Source organism: Typopeltis vanoorti, chromosome 24, assembly GCF_054136105.1.
Source record: "Typopeltis vanoorti isolate ZY-2024b chromosome 24, IOZ_Tvanoo_1.0, whole genome shotgun sequence".
In the NCBI taxonomy this organism is placed as follows: Eukaryota; Metazoa; Arthropoda; class Arachnida; order Uropygi; family Thelyphonidae; genus Typopeltis; species Typopeltis vanoorti.
The window spans coordinates 8,577,019-8,600,635 of record NC_143572.1 but is presented as its reverse complement, the minus strand read 5'-3'; the positions used below and the strand labels follow the sequence as shown (position 1 = coordinate 8,600,635).

The 23,617-nt window shown below is 34.2% G+C and overlaps 1 protein-coding gene across 4 annotated transcripts in view; it reads left to right on the top strand.

The window, feature by feature from the left end:
- The window catches only part of Rad9 (cell cycle checkpoint control protein Rad9), a 242,435-nt gene that overhangs the window by 59,554 nt on the left and 159,264 nt on the right, over positions 1-23,617 (top strand). For all 4 annotated transcript variants that reach the window (XM_090413858.1, XM_090413854.1, XM_090413855.1 and 1 more), the window contains 2 exons: positions 8,311-8,427; positions 19,266-19,380. In XM_090413858.1, the coding sequence (XP_090269984.1) occupies positions 8,311-8,427; positions 19,266-19,380 (232 nt within the window). The remainder of the gene's footprint in view (positions 1-8,310; positions 8,428-19,265; positions 19,381-23,617) is intronic.

Genomic DNA, 23,617 nt, shown 5'->3' with positions numbered 1-23,617 from the left:
CTTTTAATAGTTACACAGATTTCCTGAATTTCTTTGTTTTCATCTATATCTTTTATATATGTTATTATGCAGCTTAAATAATTAAACCGTGTCATCTGTTCTATTTTATTTTCTGTAACTATTATATTTTTGATCTAGCATGATCCCAACTTTTAAATGCCATGACTTTTGTTTTCTTTTGTGAAATTTTTAAATTGTATTGTTGGCTTATTTTGTTTAATTTGTAAATTGATTTTTGAAGGTCATCTTCATTGTCTTGTAATATAATCTGATTATCTGCATACAGCATGGTATTGATAACATTTTTTCTGGTTAACTGGATACCTTGTTTTATTGTTTTCCATATTTTAATAATCTGATCAATATATATATATATATATATTGAATAGAGTTGGAGATAAGCTATGTCCCTGTCTGACACCCTGATTTATTTCAACCTGTTCTGTTAATTTATTACCTAACTGTATTTTTATATCTTTATATAAACTTTGTATAGCTTGTACCAAATGTAATGGATATCCTTGTTTTTCCATTATATTCCATAGTTTTTCTTTGTGTATTTTATCAAAAGCTTTCTCGTAATTTATAAAGGCTATATGAGTCTCCAAATTATATTCTTGTCTTTTTTTTTCAATAATTTGTTTTAACACACAAATATTGTCTATACATGATCTTCCATGTCTAAAGCCATTTTGTTTTTCTGAGGATAGATTGTTTGCAATATTTCTAATTCTTTTATTCAGGATTTAACTTATTCCTCTGTAATTTTCATAATTATCTCTGTCTCCTTTCTTAAATATAGATATAACCTTAGCTTTTAACCAGTCTGATGGTACTTCACATTTCCTCCAACAGTTATTTATTAATTTTAAGAATCTGTGATATACACATTCTCCACCATATTTCCAAAGCTCTGTATTTATGCCATCTAATCCAGTTGATTTTCTATTTTTTGATACCTTTATTGCTTCTTTTAGTTCTTCCAATTTTATTGGTTCTATATCAATACTGATTTCTTCATTATTATTTTCAGTTATTAAATTTGGGTCATACTATCTTGATCTATCCATTGTTTACCTTGTATTATGTTGATTTGTGCTGTATCTCTTTCTTCATTGTTTACTGCATATTTCCTTAATATTTTGTAGGCTATGTCTTGTATTCCATGTATGTCTAATTCTATTTTATTAATAAATCTGTTCCAAGAATCTTGGTGCGCTTTCTGTACTATGGTTTTAACTATTTTTTTTTTATTTTTGTATATTTCTTCTGTTTCCTTTGTATGTTTTTGAAAGAGTAATTAGTATGCCATTTGTTTTTCTTTTATTTCATTTTCTATATCTGTGTTCCAGGTTTTTATTGTTTTTTCTTTCCAAGTGCTTCAGAGGCTACTTTATGGATTAACTTGAATAAATTGAGTGATCGGGCCCAGAAATGGGGATGCGAGTTCAATGTTGCAAAATGTAAGGTTTTAAAATTTGGAAAACAAAGATGGGATGCAGAATTTATGCTTAGTGAGAATATATTGTTGGAGGTAGAGGAAATGAGAGATCTGGGGATGATAGTAGATAAGGATCTAAAATTTAGGAGACATATCGCCAAAATTGTGAAGACAACACAAAGGCTTCTGGGAATGATGCAGAGGACACTGACGTGTAGAAGTAGGGAGATTCTTGTTCCGTTGTATAAGGCTTTGATTAGGACACACTGGACTATTGTGCCCAGATTTGGTCACCAGGTTTTCAGAAGGATGAAGAGATGTTGGAAAGGGTCCAAAGGCGACTTACTAAGGTAGTTTCTGACCTCTGGAATGTTGAGTATGAGGAAAGATTGAGAAGGTGTAATTTGCAGAGTCTGGTGGAGAGGAGAAAGAGGGGAGATATGGACCTACAAGTTGGTAAGGGGGTTGTTATAAGATCAATGGTGGAGAAGTTCTACAGAGAATAGAGGGAGATCAGGGGAGAACCAGAGGGCATCCCTGGAAACTGTATAAAGAGGGTGTGAGTAGGGGATTGAGAAGCAGGTTTTTTTTCGTGCAGAGTTGTGAATGATTTGAATGCCTTGCCTGAGAGTGTGGTGCTTGCAAGGAGTTTGAGCGTGTTTAAGACATGGTATGATGAGATGTGTGTGATAAAAGGACCTCCCAGATGAGTCTTTGACTCCATGAGGTCTTGGGGTAATAATAATAATAACTAAACATACACACGTAACACAGTAATTTAAGTAAATATTTCATCCTGAGTATCTTAGGACACCAGTACAGTTATTTCAAACAATACTAATAATAACATACAGTTAGGGCGCATGCTTACAACAATGGAATCCCACTATTCATGCAGTAGTGTGTTATTAAATTAGATTAATATATCTGATAAAAAAAAATAAATTAGATTAAATTAAAAAATTAACATACATAAATTTATTTTACACAATTAAGGATGACAATTTCCTTGGCTTTAGGGATAGTAAGAACGTCATTACGGTTTAAGTTGGATCTATGATGTAGGGCTTCAGCACACTTTCTTTATATAAATACTCATGCTTATATAAGGATCTATGTAGAAATTTGGTGTTTTTCCATTTGATCCTATGGTTTGGGTTTTCAACTCCGTGTTGTCCGAGACCATATTTGTGCAGTTTAATAAGATGGATATGGTCTTGATGTTTAGAGATGCGTTTATAATAGATCTTCCTGTTTGTCTATAATAAGACATATTACAGGAACATGGAACTTCGTGAACACCAGGTAGCATCAAAGATGAGAGTTTGTCTTTAGGAGAAGGTAACAAATTATAGATCTGGTTGATTGGTTTGTAGGTAGCAGCAAGTTTGTATTTCTTCATAATTTTTGACAGATGTTCAGAGATGCTTTTGACATAGTATGGGAATCCTACAGACTTGTTCTTGTCTAGGTTGATGTGGGGGAAGTGACTAATTTTTTTGAGTTGTTTTTGGATTGTATCCATTTAGCATGACTGTATTTTTGATGATTTCCAATTCTTCATTTAAAGATTTGTCGGAGGAGAAAAATCTGTGTACTCTGGCTACTAATGATTTAATGATGCCATATTTTTGAGATGGATGTGAGCAGATGAATTGTGAATGTAATGACCTGAAAACGTCTGCTTACGATAGAAGTGGAGATGGAACCATCTTCTTTTTGTTAGATGCGTAAATCTGGAAAGGAGATACCTTGTGAGATTCGTTTTCTAGTGTGAATTTCACGCGAGGATGAAGAATGTTGATTTTTATCTAGAAACAGGTATAGTTCTTGTTCCAAACGACTGCAGACAGCAAAGATGTCATCAACATATTGTAGCCAAATTTTTGGTTTGTGTGAAATCAAACAGGTGAAAATTTTTTCTTCAAGGTGTTCCAGAAAAAGGTTGGCTAAGTGCACGCATAGGGGGATTCCATTGTAAGCATGCACCGTAACTGTATGTTATTCCTAGTATTGTTTGAAATAACTGTACTGATGATGTCCTAAGATACTTAGGACGAAATATTTACTTATTAAAAATAATTTAATTACTGGTTGTGTGGGTAAGTTTAGTTATGAATACTCCAAAGGTTTCACTATATAATAGTGCTTTATAGATTGTTGTTAGCCTGTAGAATCCCACAGCTGGGCAAAGGCCTACCCTTCCCCCCCTCATGTTACTCCATTCAGCTTGATTTTGGGCTATTCTCACCCACATTGGTCTTGCTATTAGAGTAAGTTCATTTCTCCATCTGGTTTTCTGTCTACCTCTACTTCTCTTTCCTTCGCTAGGTATCCAATAAGTGGTAAGTTTATCGCATGTGTCATCTTGTTTTCTCATCTTTAGGCATTTTACTGTTCTTATGACATCAGTGACTTTTGTTTTCTGTCTTATTTCTAAGGCTCTTATTTTTTTCTATCTTTTTGATGTTTAATATATGTTATGGATAATCTTTATTAAAGTTTTCCATCCTTCTTCTATATCTTCACTGATTTGGGCTTCTCTTAGGTAATCTGTTAATCATAATTGATATAGCATTCTAATGCTTAAACATAGCATAGGCAAACTGTTGGTTTATGTATGGTTGTGTTGAGTGGTTGGATTTCAAAATGTTCCATAAGAAATTAGAGTGTTGGGGAAAAAGAGGAGAATCTATATCAGTCCCATCTAGCTATTTATATATTTTCCCTTTCCATGGGAAGTAAACTGCATATATGGTGAATCTGAATAAGTCAGTTATGTCAGAGGGAAATTTATCTTAATGATGGTGTTTCCGTCAAAGGTATGTTAGTGAATAGTGAAGTAATATCGATACTGAATGTGATGTCAGAAATTGTCACATTTAGTTTTTTTAAATTAATGTTGTAAAGTGCATTGGGTTTTTAATAGATGAGAGAGTTACCTGTAAGGGAGGAAAGTGATTTCAATAAATGTTTGGCCAGTTTTTAAGTTAATGAATTTATGGGGCCCTGTCTATGATCTGATAAGTAGAGTAGAAGAGTCTTTAAGAAGATGATTAATTTTTCTGTTGTAATCTGCTTGGTTCATAACAGTAGAATTTCCCTTATTGGGTTTAGGTACAGTAATTTGTTTGCTCCTACGTAACTTTTAAAGTGCTGATATTTCTTCATGTGGAATATTATTCTTGGGAGGTTTGGATTTCATTAGAATGCTAGCCACAACCAGATGAACGTTGTCAATTACAATTGATGCAAGATCATAGATACCATATTCTATGCTAGTCATTATTTTCAGAATTGGTACTTTTTTTGGGGGTGAGATGGCAAAACTATGCTAACAACTAAGTGCATTCATTGCATCTTCTGAGGCTGTCTATAACAATAGGTTCACACTATGTGTTCTTGTTGAGTTGCGGTTGGGAACATCTTTGCTGTTGAAGAGCTGCAAATTTTCTTAAGATTAGAATGATTAATCAAAATTTATCCAATCAAAACCACCCTAATCTGAACAATAATGGTGGCATAAAAATCCCAAGAATTTAGATGGCACACATTCAGCCCACTTAGTTCAAGTTTTTCAGCAAACTCTGACTTTAGGAATCTAAGCAATTATTTCAGCTTTTATTGGCCACCATCCATACTGTTTTGTTTTAATTTATATGTATACTTATAGGCAGTGGTGAGCTATAAGGGGGCTCACGTGAGCCCTTTGTTAAATTTTTCTCAAATTTGCGATTTTATAACTTTATAGCCCCTTGTTCTTCTTGTTTAATAATCTTGTAGAGCTAGAAAATCCCACCATGGAATGTATACATGCTACTATAATTGCTACTTTAAATTCATATGGATTTTCTGATAACTATATAAAAAAATCATTTTATTGCATTTTGTTCTAATGGAGCTAGTGCAATGTTAGGAAACAAATCAGGTGTTGCAATCAAACTTCTACAAAAATTTCCCAATGTTGTGATTTTGCACTCATCGTTTACATTTAGCATTAGATGATTTGATAAAAAACATTAAAGAAATAAATCATTTAAAATATTTATGGATAAATTATATGCTTTTTATCATCAATCACCAAAAAATCAACGAGAATTAAATACGATTGCAAAAAAACCTTGGTATCGAAATTTTAAAGATCGGCCGTATGTTTGGACCATGATGGGCAGCTTGCAGTTTACGAACGACTCTTGTTGTGTGGAGAAATTACCGAGCTTTATGCAAGCATTTTGCATCGAACGATAAATGTAAGGGCTTTTTAAACTGACTTCTCAATTTGGAATTTTTAAAAGATCTAGCATTAATGATTGATATCCTACAGGAATTATCATATCTGTCAAAAACAAAAACTCCACAAAGTCACAATATAAGTATTATAAGGGCTAAGTTGGGCTTTTTTTTTTTTTTTTTTTGCTCGACGATGCGAGCCCGTTGTTAAAATTTCCATAGCTCACCACTGCTTATAGGGGTAGCTTTGTTGAACGTGTTGCTCTCTAGCATAATTTATTTTTGTAAACAAATAGATAATAATAACAGGACCCTAGCTTTGATGTAGTAAGATTTTTTTTCCCACCAGAGATCAGGCCAATAGTTTTAATGGTTGACCAAATCAATGTAACTTTAGCATACCATGTAGATTTAGTGCACCTTGTTTCTTTGTATGTATATACAGGAATACCTCGATTATCATGATTCTCGATTTATTGCAGTTTGTAATTTGATACCAAAATTCCAATTATTGCTCTCCAAATTCGAATTATCATGGCCGCAAGATGTAGCTCACTACATATGCAACCAGTTTGAGTTGCCACTCTCCAGGTATCGCTCTCTTTGTAGCGCTTCGTTTTTATTGCATTTTGTTCTGATGGAGCCTGTTGAGTGATGGCACCTGCTCACCAGTAACTGTTCGCCTTTGTCTGAAGTACATGTGGATATTTATTTCTCTTCTTATTTACCCCTACAATTAATGCTAAAAGAAACAAGGATGATATCAAGTCTACAGCTATCAAGAAGAAACGTACAGTGATCAGCTTAGAAGATAAGTTGCATATCATAAATAAGTATGAAGCAGGCATAACCAAAGCCAAAATTGCAAAAGAGTACAGTCTAAATGAATCAACTGTTTGCCATATTTTAGACCATGCTGCAAACTATAAGCAACTAGGACAAAGTGCATCGACCTCATCTGGGTCCCAAACTATGAGAAACAGAAGCCATCTTATGATTGAAATGGAAACGCTATTGTCAGCGTGAGTAGAAGATTGTAACCAAAAGAGAATTCCTCTTAATCAAATGACTATAAAAACAAAAGCATTGAATTTGCTTGAAACTTTAAAAAGAAAACAATTAGAAAGCGAAAATGATTCGGCGTCAGTAGTGGAAGAAACTTTCTCTGCAAGTTCAGGGTGGTTTGATCGGTTCAAAAAGTGATTGAGCATTCATAGTGTTCATGTACAAGGTGAAATTGCAAGTGCCGTTGAAAAAGCAGCAGCTAGTTTTCCTGGTGAATTGCAACAGATCATTGAAGAAGGAAATTATACCAATGATCAGATATTTAATGCTGACGAAACAGGCTTATTATGGAAAAAATGCTCACTAAAACATTTTTAGCAAAAAATGAAAAATCACAGCCTGGCTATAAGGTTTTGAAGGAGCGTGTAACACTTTTACTATGTGGCAATGCTTCTGGAGATTACAAGATGAAGCCTCTCTTTATTTATCGTTCACAAAATCCTCACCCGCTTAGAAGTTTAGATAAAAATTTTCTCCCTGTTCATTGGAGATTCAATAGAAAAGCTTGGATGACAAAAGCTAATTTTGAGGATTGGTTTAAAAACCATTTTTGTCCTGAAGCTGAAAGGTACTGCAAGTCATTAAATCTTGATTTTAAAATCTTGTTGATATTAGATAATACACCTAGTCATCCAACAATACTGAATGATTTGTGCGAAAATGTAAAAGTTATTTATTTACCACCTAATACCACTTCCATCATCCAGCCAATGGATTAATCGCATCCTTTAAGGCATATTACCTACGAAGAACTTTTTCACAAGCAATAGAAAAGACTACAGGTGATGAAGCTATGACTTGGACAGAATTCTGGAAGGCATTCAATATCAAAAATTGCATTGAGAATGTCAAGGAAGCATGGAGTGAAGTAACGTCTAGCAACCTGAGATAGGCATGGCAAAAGATTATTTCTCATTGTGCAAATGATTTTAAAGGATTTGAAAATGAATTAACCCGTGTTATCAATGACATAACTAGGCTTGGCTTCGATCTAGGACTAAAAGAAATTGAAAAAGGTGATGTTCAGGACCTGCTTCAGTCACATGATAAGGAGCTGGATGATGAAGACCTAATTAACCTCGAGAGAGAACGTGCTTACGGTGCTTAAATGGATGATAATGATGAACAAATTGACGTGGCACCGAAGGAATTTACCCTCAAAGAAATGGACGAAATGTTTAGAATTGCTGAAAATTTTAAAGAAAAAAAAATCTTGAACGCCGATCCTAATCTCGAGCGATCAATGAAAGTTCATCAGGAAATTGAAAATTCCATCCGTTGCTACCGAGTTTTATACGAAGAAAAAAGAAAGAAAAAATTCCATCAGACAACTGTACATCAATTTTTATCCAAGAAAGAATAATTGTATGTACTGTATGTACTCCTTATATATAAATAAAGATTAACTTCATTCACTATGATGTCAGTGTACATGGTAATTGGTGCAGGATGAATATCAGGCACTCTATATTACTAAAATCTCATTCAGCATAACTTATGTTTTGAAGCTATTGAGATATTGTTAGATGCAAATAAAAGTGTGTGTATGATTTATTATTATTTTTTTATTTCAGTTAACTTTCCATACAGTCAATTCATCGTGTTCAGCTTATGCCTGTTTCAACTTTTCTCTTCAATTTTTTGTTTCTTATACATTCAGTCACACAGTTACTTGTAAAGTACCATTAAAGGTAAGCTACCACGTGCACTTCTATTTATCTCTTAGTAAATATATTATTAACTGATTTGTAATTCCCTTCTAATACACAGGTACACCACTGATTTTCTTGCATCGGATGGTCTGGCACCTTCTATAGTCTGGACAAAATTACAAGACAGAGATTCTTAGTGTATTTTGCTTACATTTAACCCAGCTATGTCTACTAATCCAATTGCACTGTATCATTTATACTAATGCATCATCTAATCTTTAAATCATTAAATATCTACATTTAATATTTAACTTTCTAGAGATCCATGTGCTGTTGGCCCTGCAAAACAGCTAATCCAGCAAATCTCTGGAACCAAGGTTGCCAGAAAATTGGTGGTGTAACCATATTTGATTTTTTATTTAAATAATAATTTAAAAATTGGCTTTAAACATCATAATCATCATTTTCTATATTGAATACTCATATTGATATTCATTATTTTTTAGGAATCAGATGACAAAGATACAGAATATAAAATCAAAATGATTTGAATTACTGTTTTCTTTATTATTATGATTGCACCCTCCATGGAGTCGGCAGACTCATCGTGGGAGGTTCATTCAACCGACAACATATTTACCATACAAATCTTAAAATCTTTAATGCTCCTTGCATTAACAACACATTCTGGAATGCATTCCATTCACTGATGTAAGAAATTCTCCATGTAAGAAATCTACTTCTCGCATCCCTCTTCATCACACTCCATAACTTCCAGGAATGACCTTTGGTTTTTCCACTCTTGCCTTCTACTCTTTTTATAATCTCATCTGGATTAATCCAATAAAATCCTTTCATTAACTTAAATTTCTCTATCATAACACCTCTTTTCCTCCTATACACCAAACTCTGCAATCCACATTTTTTTAACTTCTTTCCATAGCCAGCAGTCCAAAGTCCTGATATTGTCACTCGCTTCCGGATCATCTCCAATTGTCTCCACATGACACTGAAAACAAGGTGACCATATTTAAGCACACTAGTCCAAGTGTGGTCTGACCAGTGCTTTATACAGTGGCATCACCACTTCCTTATGTAAAATCGATGTGTCGTTTGTGCCATTTTAAAATCCATTTTACTCCTATTTGTTTTTGTACTTGTTCAAAAGTTCTATACTCAATATTTTACTTTACTTAAACTTAAGTACTCTACTTGATATACAGTCGTAACTCCGAGTTCTTAATATGTTGCTTGAATTAGTCTCTTATTTTTAATCCTCTCATTCAACTTTAATCCTCCCCTTTGTCTCAAGGGGAGGATTAAATTGCCTCTGGCTGGAGCCAACTTCTTTGTCTAAACTACTGGCGTTTTTCTATTTTGAATTCTGAAAATTTGTTTGTATCGACTGCGCCATCAAGATTCATAGAGAGGAATTGAATATCCTTCCAAAAAAAAATAAAACACTCAGCAAAACACGGAACTTCCTTATACTTATTATTAAATCTAGCAACGCAAAATTTCTATCTTTTAGTCATGGCTACTCAATACTCTAGGTCACACACATTTGATTTTTGTGATCAGTGCATTGGTATGCAGGAATCAGGCAAATTATTTGACAAACAAAACAATTTATTCATGCTAATTGAATGTACACTAAAAGTTACATCATCATAAAATTCCTGCCATGTACCCTCAAGGGGTGTACAGGATATGATAGTACTACATGAAAAATTTACATCATTACTAACTTCCTATCTACAATTTTCCTTCAAATCAATCTGTTACTTGTCAAGACTCCAACATTATCAGATCTTATATTTCTATCGTCTAAGGCACTTTGTACAGTATCAATCCACCTATACCTTGGTCTTCTTCTGTGTCGTTTTCCTGCCAACCTGGCAGAGAACACTTGTTTTGCTAATCTTTCCTCACCCATTCTATTTAAGTGACCATACCACTTGACCATACCAGCTTGTTCTTCACCAAACCTTTCTTTCACAATTCTTCTCAACCGTTTCTCAAGTATACTTGCATAAATCTTGCCAGGAACACTAATAGGGAAATACCTCTATAATTCTCACATTCAGTTTTATTTCCCTTTTTATATATGGGTACTAATGAGAGCTCTACTCCAATCATTGGGAATTCGTCCCTCTGTCCAGGCTTCCTGAACTATGCAGTGCAGCCACTGTAAGACTTTTATACCACCACACTACAGCATTTCTGGTCGAATATCATCTACTCCTGCTGCCTTTCCACATTTCAAGCCTTTGATGACTTTTTCTATTTCAAGTATGGATATGTATTCCTGACTGTATGCCTGTTGAGTGTTTTTTACAACTGTGCTATCACTGCTTGTTTCATTTAGCAATTTTTCGAAGTAATTACTCCATACTTCAAGGATATCTTTTTTTTCTCCCGTTTTCCTGTCAACTTTATTGTCTCTAACTCCTTTTACAGCATTCTTTCTCCCATTTCTAAGCTTCTTCAACAACCCCCAGAATATCTTACCACCTTCTTGATATTTATTTTCTATGTTCTTACCAAAGTCCTCCCATGACTTTTGTTTAGCTAGTTTTACACAGTGTTTAGCATTCTTGCATTTGTCTCTGTATTCTGTAAGAGCACAAGCTGACTTATTTGCTAGGAACTTTTGATAAGCTTTCTTCTTTTCCTTCACTGCCTCTTTAACTTCCTGTGTCCACCAAGGAGTTCTGATTTTTCTATCCTCGCAGACAACCTCACCACATGCCTCTCTGGCTGAATCAATCAGTGTTTTCTTCAAGGCTTGCCACTTAATCTCCAAGATTTGGTTGCTGTTCTCAAACTCTTAAAGTTAACATTAAACATTCAAACCTCTCAGCTGTATACCTTTCAGCAATATTAGCTTGGATTCAAATTAATCAACCTAGCTTAACAATTCTCCTTTAAACAATTGGTCTAATGCACTAATTATTCCTACAAATTATTCACACACTAAAACAGACTTGTGCATACTACATCATATTTTAACTTGGACGTTAAATTGTATCACACATTCTAAGCTGTCACATATATCAACTCTATCTTAACACACATAACTCAGCAGGATATCTCACAAAAATTTAACTCACGATCTAGAGTACTTATTACTGTTCTTAACTCTAACAAAATTTCAATACAATAGTAATTTCTACTACAAATTTCATCTCTAGTAAATTCCTATACAAGGCCTTACTCTTTAGTCATCTAGTCCGTAATAGTAGATCCTTTAGATTGTTATCTTCATCTTTTACATTTCCGATATAGCTCACTACCAGGCTCCTTTTACGATATTGACATTTCATCAGTGGACACATTTAGGAAACTTGGCGACTGGAATTCCGGAACTCGGCGTCGTTATTGCATAATCGAGCCTTCTATTACTTCCGAACTTCTGTTGGCAGGACGTGGATCTGCGACCTTGAATCTGCAAGACACACTGGAATTCCTTGTATCTAGAACTTGAACTGAGAGCCAGAACAGCATCTGGGTAGAGGCGATAAGAAAAACCAAAAAGTGCACACCTAAGTGCCACAAGCCACCAACAAGAAAGAGCCTTTTCAACTACCTGCGGGATAGGGAACCTTGATCTATCGATCCTTCCCATTTTTTATTTTCTTCCTTCAACCTTGGAACTGCCATCAATTCATTCCCCCAGATTTTTCTTGGAAGGGCTTTCCCAGCCACCTTGATGTCACTCCATAAAAGCGGGAAACACCTTCGCAATAGTCATTGCCTTAGGTCATAAGTTAATCTGTCTGGAATATTTCTTTGTCTGGAACTTTCCTTTATTACAATTAAATATTCACTTAACTTTCTTTTGTTCTTTACAGAAATTTGGTAGTCACAATATTTAACAGTTTACTCTAACTTATTTCCATACTACATAAACATAAAAAATTTGCTAACTAACTACAAGTATTTTGTATGGATTTTCGTTTTCTAGTAAAATCGGCATATAAGGAATTGTTGTACAAAATCCTTCTATGCAAGATTTTACACTTATCCCTACATGTTGAAGTACTTCTCATCATAGCAGTACTACAATATGTCCTGTTTGCAACACTAGCAATATACCCTCTAAACTTCAATCTACTCTCAACCATCTCCCAAATTTCTAATTTCATCCACTTCCTGATTTCTCATCCACATCACCATTGATATAGTACACAACATTATATTTCTGCATTCCAAAATGCAACATCTTGCACTTATTGATATTAAAACTATAATCCCACTCTTTTGTCCAATTACTTAAGGGAATTAACATCAGCATGTTACTTATAATTCTTCTCAACTTTGCATCATCAACAAACAACTGAAGATCCCCAGTCAGTCCCAAGAACAGAACCATGGGCACACCACTGGTTACCCTCCTTTTTTGAGCCACTGCTCCATCATATATTGGCTCTCTGAACAATACTGCTGGTATTATTCAGAGAGCCAATATCCAATCCATCTAACCAATATACGTGGGTGGTCTGAAAAGTTCTCAGCCTAACAATGAAAAAATGAATTTATAATTTTAAAATAATTTTTATTTTTCAACATAATCTCCCTTAAGACTAATACATTTATTCCAGCCATGCTCCACCACCATTATCCTGTTCCTGTAGTGGTTCTCAGTAAGATCTGCAATCGCCTCTTGATTCGAAGAAAAATGCTGACCAGCGAGGAAGATTTTTATTTTTGGGAAGAGATAGAAGTCAGAGGAAGTGAAATCTGTGGAATAGGGTAGATGTTACAACAATTCATAGTGCAGATCCCTTAATTTTCCCATTGCCAAAACACCTTTGTGGACAGGTGCATTGTCTTGATGAAAGATGATTTTTTTCTTCTACAAACCGGGTCTTTTCTCACGAATTTTTTCATCTAGTCTGGTTAAAAGATCGGAATAATATTCTCCAGTTATTGTTTTACCCTTTTCAAGATAATTAATAAACAAAAAATGCCTTTAGCATCCCAAAACACTAATGGCAAGATCTTGTCTTTTTTGGTGCTGAACAGCCGGCTTATGTCCACTGTTTGGATTCTGGTGTGTACTGGTGAATCCAAGTCTCATCCATAGTAATGAATCAACACACAAAATCAATTTTATTCTTGTTAAAATGCTTGGAGCATTTTAACGAGAACATTTTAACACTGTTCAGAGATTTTCATGTGATTGCGTTTTTGATCTGCTGTGAGCAAGCACGGCACCCATCTTGCACAAATTTTTTTCATTTGCAATTCTTCATGCAAAATGTATCCTGTACGTTCTTTTGAAATGCCTATAGTCTCAGCAATTTCACGCACTTTGACTCGCTGGTCATCCAATGCCATATCGTTCACTTGATCAATGATTTCTAGTATTGTTACTTTTTTGGACTTACTTCACATGGATCATCTTCAAGGCTGGTACGGCTGTGTTTAAACTCGGTAGCACATTTCTTAATTGTCGAAAATGAAGGAGAAGAGTGCCCATAAACTTTTATGAACTTCTGATGATTTTCTTTTGGCATTTAACCTTCTTTTAGAAAGAATTTTATAACCCCATGATAATCAATTTTATCCATTTCAAGGGATACAGACAACATTTTGGCTTCCGACAGCTGTATAAAAAAAACTACTTGATAGAATGACTTGCAATTTCACACCGATGCTTATGACAGATGTACCAACTTAGAAAAAAAAAAAAAAATCTTGCCTATAGTATTATTCATGGTTGAGGCTGAGAACTTTTCAGACTACCCACATATTATCTATTCCCATCCTTGCAGTTTGTACTCCAACTTATCATGTGGTAATCTCTCAAATGTTTTTGCAAAGTCCAAGAATATGACTGTATAAGATTCTCCCTTATCTAACACACCTGTTACCCTATCATAAAATGAAAGTAAATTTCTAAAACAGGATCTACCCTTTACAAATCCATGCTGACCATCATAAAGAATGCTATGTCATCAATCCAATCCTGTATTCTATTTCTAACCAATCTCTTCAATACCTTGATCACAACTGCATGCACACAAACATTACATAGTGAAAAAGACTGGTATGGGGGGGGGGGATGAAGCGAGTTACAATTCCAATGGACATTATTGGAAATTCTTTGCCATTAGACTGAAGGTATAATAATGATTCTCTCTGACATGTCATAATTTATTTATTTTTTCATCCAAATTTTCCAAGGTTGTGATAGGTCTTCAAGGGAGATTCAAGAGAGCATCTTTTCAATTTGTATTTGCTTTGGTGAAATAAGTTGGCTACTTTGTAACAAATATTCTGGTTGTTCTGTGTAGCATAGTTTGCAAGATCAAAGCAGCCATGGTGATGTAATCAGTTGTAATTCTTATGCTTAGCAATTCTGATGTGGATGTCCTGAAAATCTAGTTATAAATAGGTATGTTTGCATAAAATGATGTGATAAAACTGCACTATATTCAGTTCATAGAAGACATAAGGATTGTAGTTACTCTTTAGAAGAAAGTGTCTACAACTTTCTCTTCAAGAGATTCTACAACCTCCTCCCCCAATCCTTCTTCAGACAAGTGAGTTTATATTCATTCTATATCTGAAGAACCTTTAAAAAGGTGGCCTGAAGTTAAAAAAAAAATACATTCTGACCTTTACATATTAAATTAGATTGCAATTTCTGAGCAGTTGTACTTGGGCTTGCTGACAAGAATTAGTGAGTACTGAAATCACCTTAACTATGATGAGTTTCACTTGTTTGGTCTAGCTTAGCAGGGTTGTAGCACTGAACAAAACCTTTGGAAAGATACATAACTCCTCCAACTGAATTCAATTTATCATGAATGCATATTCAAGGAGAGCTCTAAGGCTCTATTACGTCAATCTGATTTGAATTAGAACAATGGTTTGTCCATGCTGAAAGTTTGGAAGATTTTTATCCCAAGCAGCTGTAATTAATCCGTGTGTTGAGGCTTAAGTGCTGTGAGGACATCATGTTGGAGACTTAATGGAATATATACAGCACTCGGAAAGGATTAAAACTGATTTTAATACTTCCAATATTTCGTCTGTCACTGAGACATCTTCAGGGATTACAAAAAAAAACTAATGTAACATATACACAAATACAACCCAATACACCAGCTAAACACATGGGTGACTCTAAAGTCTTATCTAGGTGGTGTGCTCTCTATGGGTGATTGTAGGTGGCCTAGAATGTAAGGAGGGATCTCTGATAATTAATGTTTACCGAATTTTCAGAAGTTTAATGCAACTGTATATATTTATATTTAGTTGATTTCTGAGTGCTTCAGCAGATTCTAAAAATAGTCTTTTTTTTTATTTACTGTGGTGGAGCATGGTTGTTTTTTTCCAGGAGGTCCTGTGGGTTGTATCCAAAACATAGTCTGCCAAGTCAGACTGACTATAGTCATGGTTGCAGATGTATGATTTGTGTTCTTCTAGGTGGATGGTTGCTGATCTACCTGTCTGTCCAAAGTATGTCAGCTTGCAGGAACAGGGTACTTTATAAACTCCAGGCAATGAGAGAGGAGGGAGCTAATCTTTGGTAGAATGGATAAGGGAGGCATGTTTCCGTGGGGCTTAAATGCTGTGTGGAGGTTGTACCTTTTTAAGGTCTTGGCTATTTTTTCTGATGTGCCATGGATGCAGGGTATGATGATCATATTTCTGAACTTCTTAAGAGATAGCTGGGAAATGGGAGAGGAACTGATTATTTTTTTAATACTGTAATTGCTGTAGCCTTTGGAGAGGAAGGTGTTGTGTATGTGGTTGAGTTTGGTTGAAAGGACAGTTCCACTGGAACAAAGATTGTGGGCTCTCTTGGTTAGTTTTAATAATGCCATATTGTTAAACGGGTGGTGGTGGTGGGAGAGTTTATGAATGTATCTGCCTGTGTGCATAGGTTTTCTATATACAATGAAGGAAAGTGTACCATTAGGAAGGCATGTAACTAAGCTGTCTAGGAATGGTATACTATTGTTATTTTCCTTTTCCATTGTAAACTGGATTCTTGGGGGGTGGGCTGTTGAGGTGACTGGATATGGAAACATGGAAAAATTTGGAAAGGATATGGAAAATTTTGAAAAACAAGCCATAGACTCAGCCCCTCTCAAACCTTCTATCTTGCTAAGATACGTAGATAATGTGTTCTCTATTTGGCCTCATGGCCCAGTCACATTAGACTCCTTCCTCAGTCACCTCAGCAGCCTACATCCAAGAATCCTTTAATTCTTTCCGAGTGCTGTATACATTCCATTAAGCCTTCAACATGACAACTGTAATTAAGTTTTTTTTTTATCATTTGTTATACTTCATTCTGTCAGGTTTTCATTCGCCTGAATGAAAGCTTGCAGTACCTGCCTTGAATAATTAGCTAATTGTTAAACATTCTTGATCATTTGTTCATTTTTTGATTGTAAGCTAGTGTATTTCAGCCATATTTATAGTCTTAGTTTCACTGAAGGTGAACTGAATGGCTTAGCCCAAAATATTTAATTTTAAATATCAATAAATATATGGTATGTTAATGTGTTTATTATAAATAAGACATTTTTAAACTGATAAATGATAGAACAATGCTTTGCACTTTCTAATAAGTAACAGGAAAAACTAAATGAATATGATAAACTTGATTGACTTTTGCAGTGTGAAAATGAACTTGCCACATTCCTCCAACAGATCAATAGCCTTCACCCATGCATTCAGTTCATCATGGAAAAAGAAAAGGCTGGTAGTTTACCATTCTTGGAAATCCACCTAACACACACAGCTTCCAGTGATTTGTCAACCAGTGTTTATCGAAAACCTACCTTCACTGGCAGATACATCCATCAAAAGTGTGCTCATCACACCTCTCAAAAAAATTGGTGTTATTAAGTCCTTAATTAATAGAGCATACAAGATGTACTCCTCTACCTCAAGCTTACAACAAGAACTTCTCACTATCAAAAAGTTAATGGGATTTAATGGTTTCAACCCTAATCAAATCCAGCAGATAATGGACTCCTATGTTCCAACACTGGATTCGTCAACAGACAGCAGGGTTCCAATCCCTTATATTTGAAAAAGTATCATCTCATTCCCACATATTTTCCGATCAACAAAATTTCTCATCTGTTGCCATCTACAAAAGACAGATTGACACCTCTATCATTAGCTGGCATTTATCAGATACCACATGAATGTAATCTAACATACTTTGAACAGACAGGCCATTCTGCAGAAAAAAGAATTAAAGAACATCAATTTTATATCGAATACATGAAACCTCAAAAGTCTTATCTGGCACAATATAGTATTGACACTAAACACAATATCCAATGGGATGAAGCTCGTATTCTTCATAGATGTAGGTTTAATGTTGAAAGATGTAGGCCTTTTACATCGGCCAAATCTAAATCGGAATGATTGTCTCTCTCTCCCAAAAGTTTGGGAGATTCTTATCTTATGTGACCATTAAAAATAGTTGTTTAATAATATTTTAATAATATTATTTATTAATACTAATTTCTAGCATGCAACAACAATTTTTAATTGTAAACCATGGACTGCTGTATGTACTTTGTAATCAAGTTCCTTTGATTGATTCAAATTATGCATTACAGATTGATTCAAATTATGCATTACGGAACTGACAGGGATATAATGCATAGATTCAATCTATGCATTATATCCCTGTCAGTTCCATCTTCTATATTATGCCCTCATATGAAAAATTCTTAACTTTTTCTAGTGCATGTTGATTGATTTTGATTTCTTGTGGCATTTGCTATTCAGTTTAAGAACTTTTGTTTTAGTCATATTTATTTTAAGACCACCCATTTCATCTGTTTTATACAAGTCATCTGATTTTGCTTGCATATCTGTATTTTGCTTGTTTCTACACACTGATGATGTACTGATGATTTTCTGTGAAAATATCTGTACTTTCATTTCATTAAAGTTAATTACTATGGTTATCGTGTAATTTATTATTTATAATCATAAATAATAAATTATGATTATAAAGATTTAAAGATTATTTAATATAGTTTCCTGTTTTTTGGTCAGTGTTGTCTCTGATCCGTATAATGATACAACCTTAACACTGCTATTAAAGATCGTTGTTTTGGTTTTATGACACTTTTGATGATTTCCATATATTATTTAATTTTATGAAAGCAGCATTTGCTTTTTGTCAATCTATGCATTATATCCCTGTCAGTTCCATCTTCTATATTATGCCCTCATATGAAAAATTCTTAACTTTTTCTAGTGCATGTTGATTGATTTTGATTTCTTGTGGCATTTACTATTCAGTTTAAGAACTTTTGTTTTAGTCATATTTATTTTAAGACCACCCATTTCATCTGTTTTATACAAGTCATCTGATTTTGCTTGCATATCTGTATTTTGGTGATATTAAAACTGTGTTATCTGCATAATCTAGATCTTCTAACTGCAACATAGGATTCCATTTAATTCCTCTTTTTATGCCTGTCATTTTTCTAATAATTCTTAATTTTCATCATGCTCATTGAAAACTTAACTTTCATCTTTTCACTAAGGTAGTATAGTATGTAGTTAAATATGATCAGTCCAAATTCCCACTATGGAATATGGTCATTAAGCTTTGAAATGCTTGTGAAAACTGGACCTAAACAATCGTGCATGGTGCTGAATTTCATAAGAAAATGCCAAATAATGAACCCCTTCCACAAAATTATTCAAGATATTGATCCCTGAGGTGTGATAGATTTCTCTTGAGGCAGCCTATATATTAGTAAATTATTTTAGCATTTTTTGATAACTAAAACTACTAGTAGTAACTTTTTATAATTTTAATAAGTGATTTTACACTATTCAAGTCTACATCTAATTAGTATATATTCTTTACACAGTCATGCATACTTGCATTTCGATCAATTGTATCCCTGGAGAAATCTGTGGACAAATGTTGTCTCAGTCTGAATGCACAAGAAGATAAATTTGTCTTTCAGTTCTTCTGTAAACATGGTAAGAAAAATATAAATGATTCATATTTTACTTTAGTATTGCATTCTTTAGCAAAAGTATTGAAATATGGATCAAAATTGCAAGTCTTTGAATTACTTGTAGCATGAATTCATTTGACAATTTTTTAAAATTATTTTTTAATGAATTTCACAGTGTGTCATGGGTCACCAGGCATCATCATGAAAAGGAACTGTAAAGTGAGGGAGATCTTTCCATTTCTTTCTTTCCTCTCATATTCTTTTTTAATGAGCTGTTCCAACTCAAGTACTTTCGCCACTCTCTTTTTTATCAGCCCCCCCCCCCCACTTCATTAATTCAGCATGATTTTAGTCCCCATTGTGGGCATTTCTCATTGTATCCACTTTTTCAGCATCTATTTAAAATCAGCTGCTTATCTTCATAATCTTGAATGTCTAAGATTGATGGTGGCTAGTTCAACAGAACTAGCCACCATTGTCCAAGAAAATACCTATAGAAGAGGCAAAAGGAAGAAACATATATGTGTGAAAGTGCTTGATGTGAGCTTATGGGGGGGGGGGATCATTAATTTATCCAACTTCCTCCTCCTGGTAGTATCAAGTATTTTTCAAGTTCTACCAAGCCAATTTCTCTGATTCTTTCATGTTATCTACCTGTGATATCTTCTCTGAAATAGCCTTTCACTCTCAGACCTTGGATAAGACAGACTGAGAAAATTATATAAACAAAAGTCATGGGAAGCTTAGTTAAGTATATAGAAGATAAATATCATGAAGATGGCTAATTGTCCTGAAGAATACTGAAAAGACTTAGAAAGAGAGAAAAGAAGACTGTAAAAGGAATCAGAAATGGTAATGGTAATAACATAAAAACTAAAGGTAAATATATTCCAGATGTCTTGAGTAATTACACTGAAATATTATTAAATGAGACAATTCTACTTAAGGTAGAAATCTCTATACCATACTCCATTGAAAGATGGTATAGAGATTCTAATTTAGGACACTGCAGGTGTTTTGAAGCTTGAGATGATTAACCCCAACTAGATTTGTCATATAAGTAGGAGAATGAAGAGTGCTGTTATCAGCAAAACTGTGGATAAGGTTTGAGGTGAGAGAAGGTCATTTATGTATATAAGAGAGAGCCGAGTAAAATAACAGAGCTCTGAGGAACACTTGGATTAACAGGAAACTCTGAAGAGACAGAGGACACATTACACATCATTAATGGCCTGAAAGAAAACTACCAATTTGCTGAAAAGCCCTTGATGCCAGATACTATCAGAAATGCCTTGGAAATTATCTCTTTTTCTCTCACCTCGGTGTTGTCCAAAGTAATGAAGAAGGTCATCAACAGTCAACTTCTTTGACGTCTGAAGAACTATCAACTAATTGGATGGCAGGCACTTACACCTTTTTTTGGAATTGGCTCTACATGGGCTTGCTTCCATGTTGTAGATGGATGTCAGATGAGTATAATATAGATGATAAAGAACAGGTGTTAGTTCAGAAACAGGAGTACCAGTTGAGCACATCTGGTTCCATCAGGACCAGAAGCCTTTTTTTTTTTTGGTATGCAGTGCAGGTATTTTTTCAAGATTCTTCTGATGTCTCTGGCAGAAGACTGAGAAAAAAAAGATGCATGAGATGCAATGTGTTCCAGGTAAAGGAGGTGATTTGCTTTCATCATTTATGCAGAAGTTTGATTAAAAACTGATGCTGTTAATATATGTGATTTTTATTTAAATTAGAGATGTTTATATAGAGGATATTATCATAATATTAATCCTACTGGCTGCGCCATTATTTAAATATAGGATTTTTATAAATTTAATCCTGTATTTAGAAATGATCTCTGTTCAACAATTATTTTTAATTTATTTTTGAGTGGACCTATATATTATTATATGCACAAGGGTTCATCCGATTAGTGCAATGACCTCTTTTTTTCCTATTTCTTTCAGAATCCAAATAATTCACTGACTCAAGACCAAAATACAAAATAAATACATTTAATATAACAAAAACAATATATATATACAGGGTGTTCGGGATAAATTTGACAGTTTCGTAAGGAAAAAGAAAATCTTCTTTGTATCTATTAAATTTAATGAATTGACAAAAAAACATTACAGGCAGAGTTAATTACAATACTATCAACAAGATTTACTCAAAATAACCACCATTAGCATCGATCACAGCTTCAATTCTGCTTCGGAACCTCGAACAAGCTGATGCTACAGTCTCCCTGGGAAGGGCCGCAAAAACTGTTTTAATTTTATCCATTAACTGGGCTTTTGTATTACTGGAAGTGCGATTGGTGTCTTTTTCAACTGCGCCCCATACAAAATAATCCATGGGGTTAAGGTCTGGGGAGTTTGGAGGCCAAACATTTGGACTGGTGAAGTCGTAGAAATTTTCAGACAACCATTTTTGACTTTTCCCAGAGGTGTGGCAAGGGGCCGAATCCTGCTGCCATACATACGGCCTACCATTGGCTACCCTTGTTATCCAGGGCTTGACTACAGTTAGCAACTCCACGAACAAAGCCCGAATTCCAATGCCAGGGTTCTTCAACACCTGTTCCTGCAGATTTGCGAGGAATTCTGCTGTACGAACGCAATCAGATCGTCTGCTAGGGATCTTTCTTCTTGCTACATCCTCGTAGTCACCATTGCAAGTCTCTAGTTCATGCCTGATTGTTTTTACTGTATTCAGGGAGCATTGGGCAGCAGTCGTAATATCCTTATTTTGATGGCGGGCACGAATCATCATGATACAAGTTATTCTCTTCCATGATTCAGGTGGGTTCCAGCTATCCATCCTTTCTGACATCTTGTATATGAATGAAGAAGGGTCCAAACTTTTAAATGAAGAGAAGTGTGTGTTAATACATGTAACTTACGGAAAAATATAATTAATTATAAATATGTCAAATTTATCCCGAACACCCTGTATATATATACACTTCAAACAAATATTACATAACTAACTACAAATTAATTGGATCCAAGGCCTTTTAAAAATAAACTTACACTTAAGACTAGACTAAACACTTTGTTTTCACAATGACAAATGTTCATAGCCAGTTTCTCTCTCTGTCAAGGCCCTTTTCCGAAGATATGTGACTTTATTCTTCATTTTCACAGGATCCTTTTTTTATCATTCATGTAGCACACATTAAATCTTCCTGACTCAATTCTGTCTCTTTTTTAGTAGAAATAATAGTTAGATCCGGTGTCCTTAATACAGATGAAACTTCCTAATCAGAGTTTTTCTCGAACATTCCTTTAGAATGTAAATAGCAATTTCTTCTTTTATTCACTAATGCTTAATGACGGTCTTAACTCTTCCACTTTAAAAAATTCACGGTTCTGCGATTTACTTTTTGGAATCTACTATAAATCTTCCAATGAGTGGTTCCTCGAATATTCCTTTTAAAACGATCTATAGCAATATTTTCTTTTATTTATCAATACTTATTCCACTTTGAAACTTAAAAGTGCCACGATTCCTTTTTCAGAATATACTATTGATTTTCCTCCGACTGTCACATAAAAAAACTCAAATTCCTCCAAATCTGTATATTTGCCAGTCTGTGTTCTAATTTCCTTCTGAACGCTATCTTGTTTTCTCTCGTTACTCATATACTGAATGCTGTTCTTGTCAGCTGTAAATCACACATCAAACTTCTCGGCGAGCATGCGCACTCCTTGAAAATGGTAAGCAAGAAACTGAATACAATGGCTGACACATTGATTACATTAGTGACAAGAGAATGTCTTCATAAAACATAACTTTTGATAATTTTAAACTACAATAAAATTCCTGTAAGTAATACAAATATCAAATCCAGTAAGTACATAAATTTTTTAAATGCTTTACATATCACTTTGACAAAACAATTTCAATAACGGGCACAATGCAAAATTGCCGACAATGCGTATCATGAAACTAAAAGTAATAAACATACTAACATAAACAATTCATAAAAATATTCAGAATACTACAGCTTGGTTATATCAAACAGCCCACTAATTTTATTTGAAATTTCTGTGATGTTCAAGTTTTCTTGAAATGGATTATTGATAAAAGATACAATCATTTCAGTTTTTTTATTAAAATCTTTAAATCTTGAATTTATTTCTTCCTCAACTAATTCTATTTCACGAATAAATTCTTTTAAATCATAGCGAAGCATTTCTTGATTTTGTTCAAAAAATTTTAATAAATATGGGAGATGTCTAAATTTGCGGTCA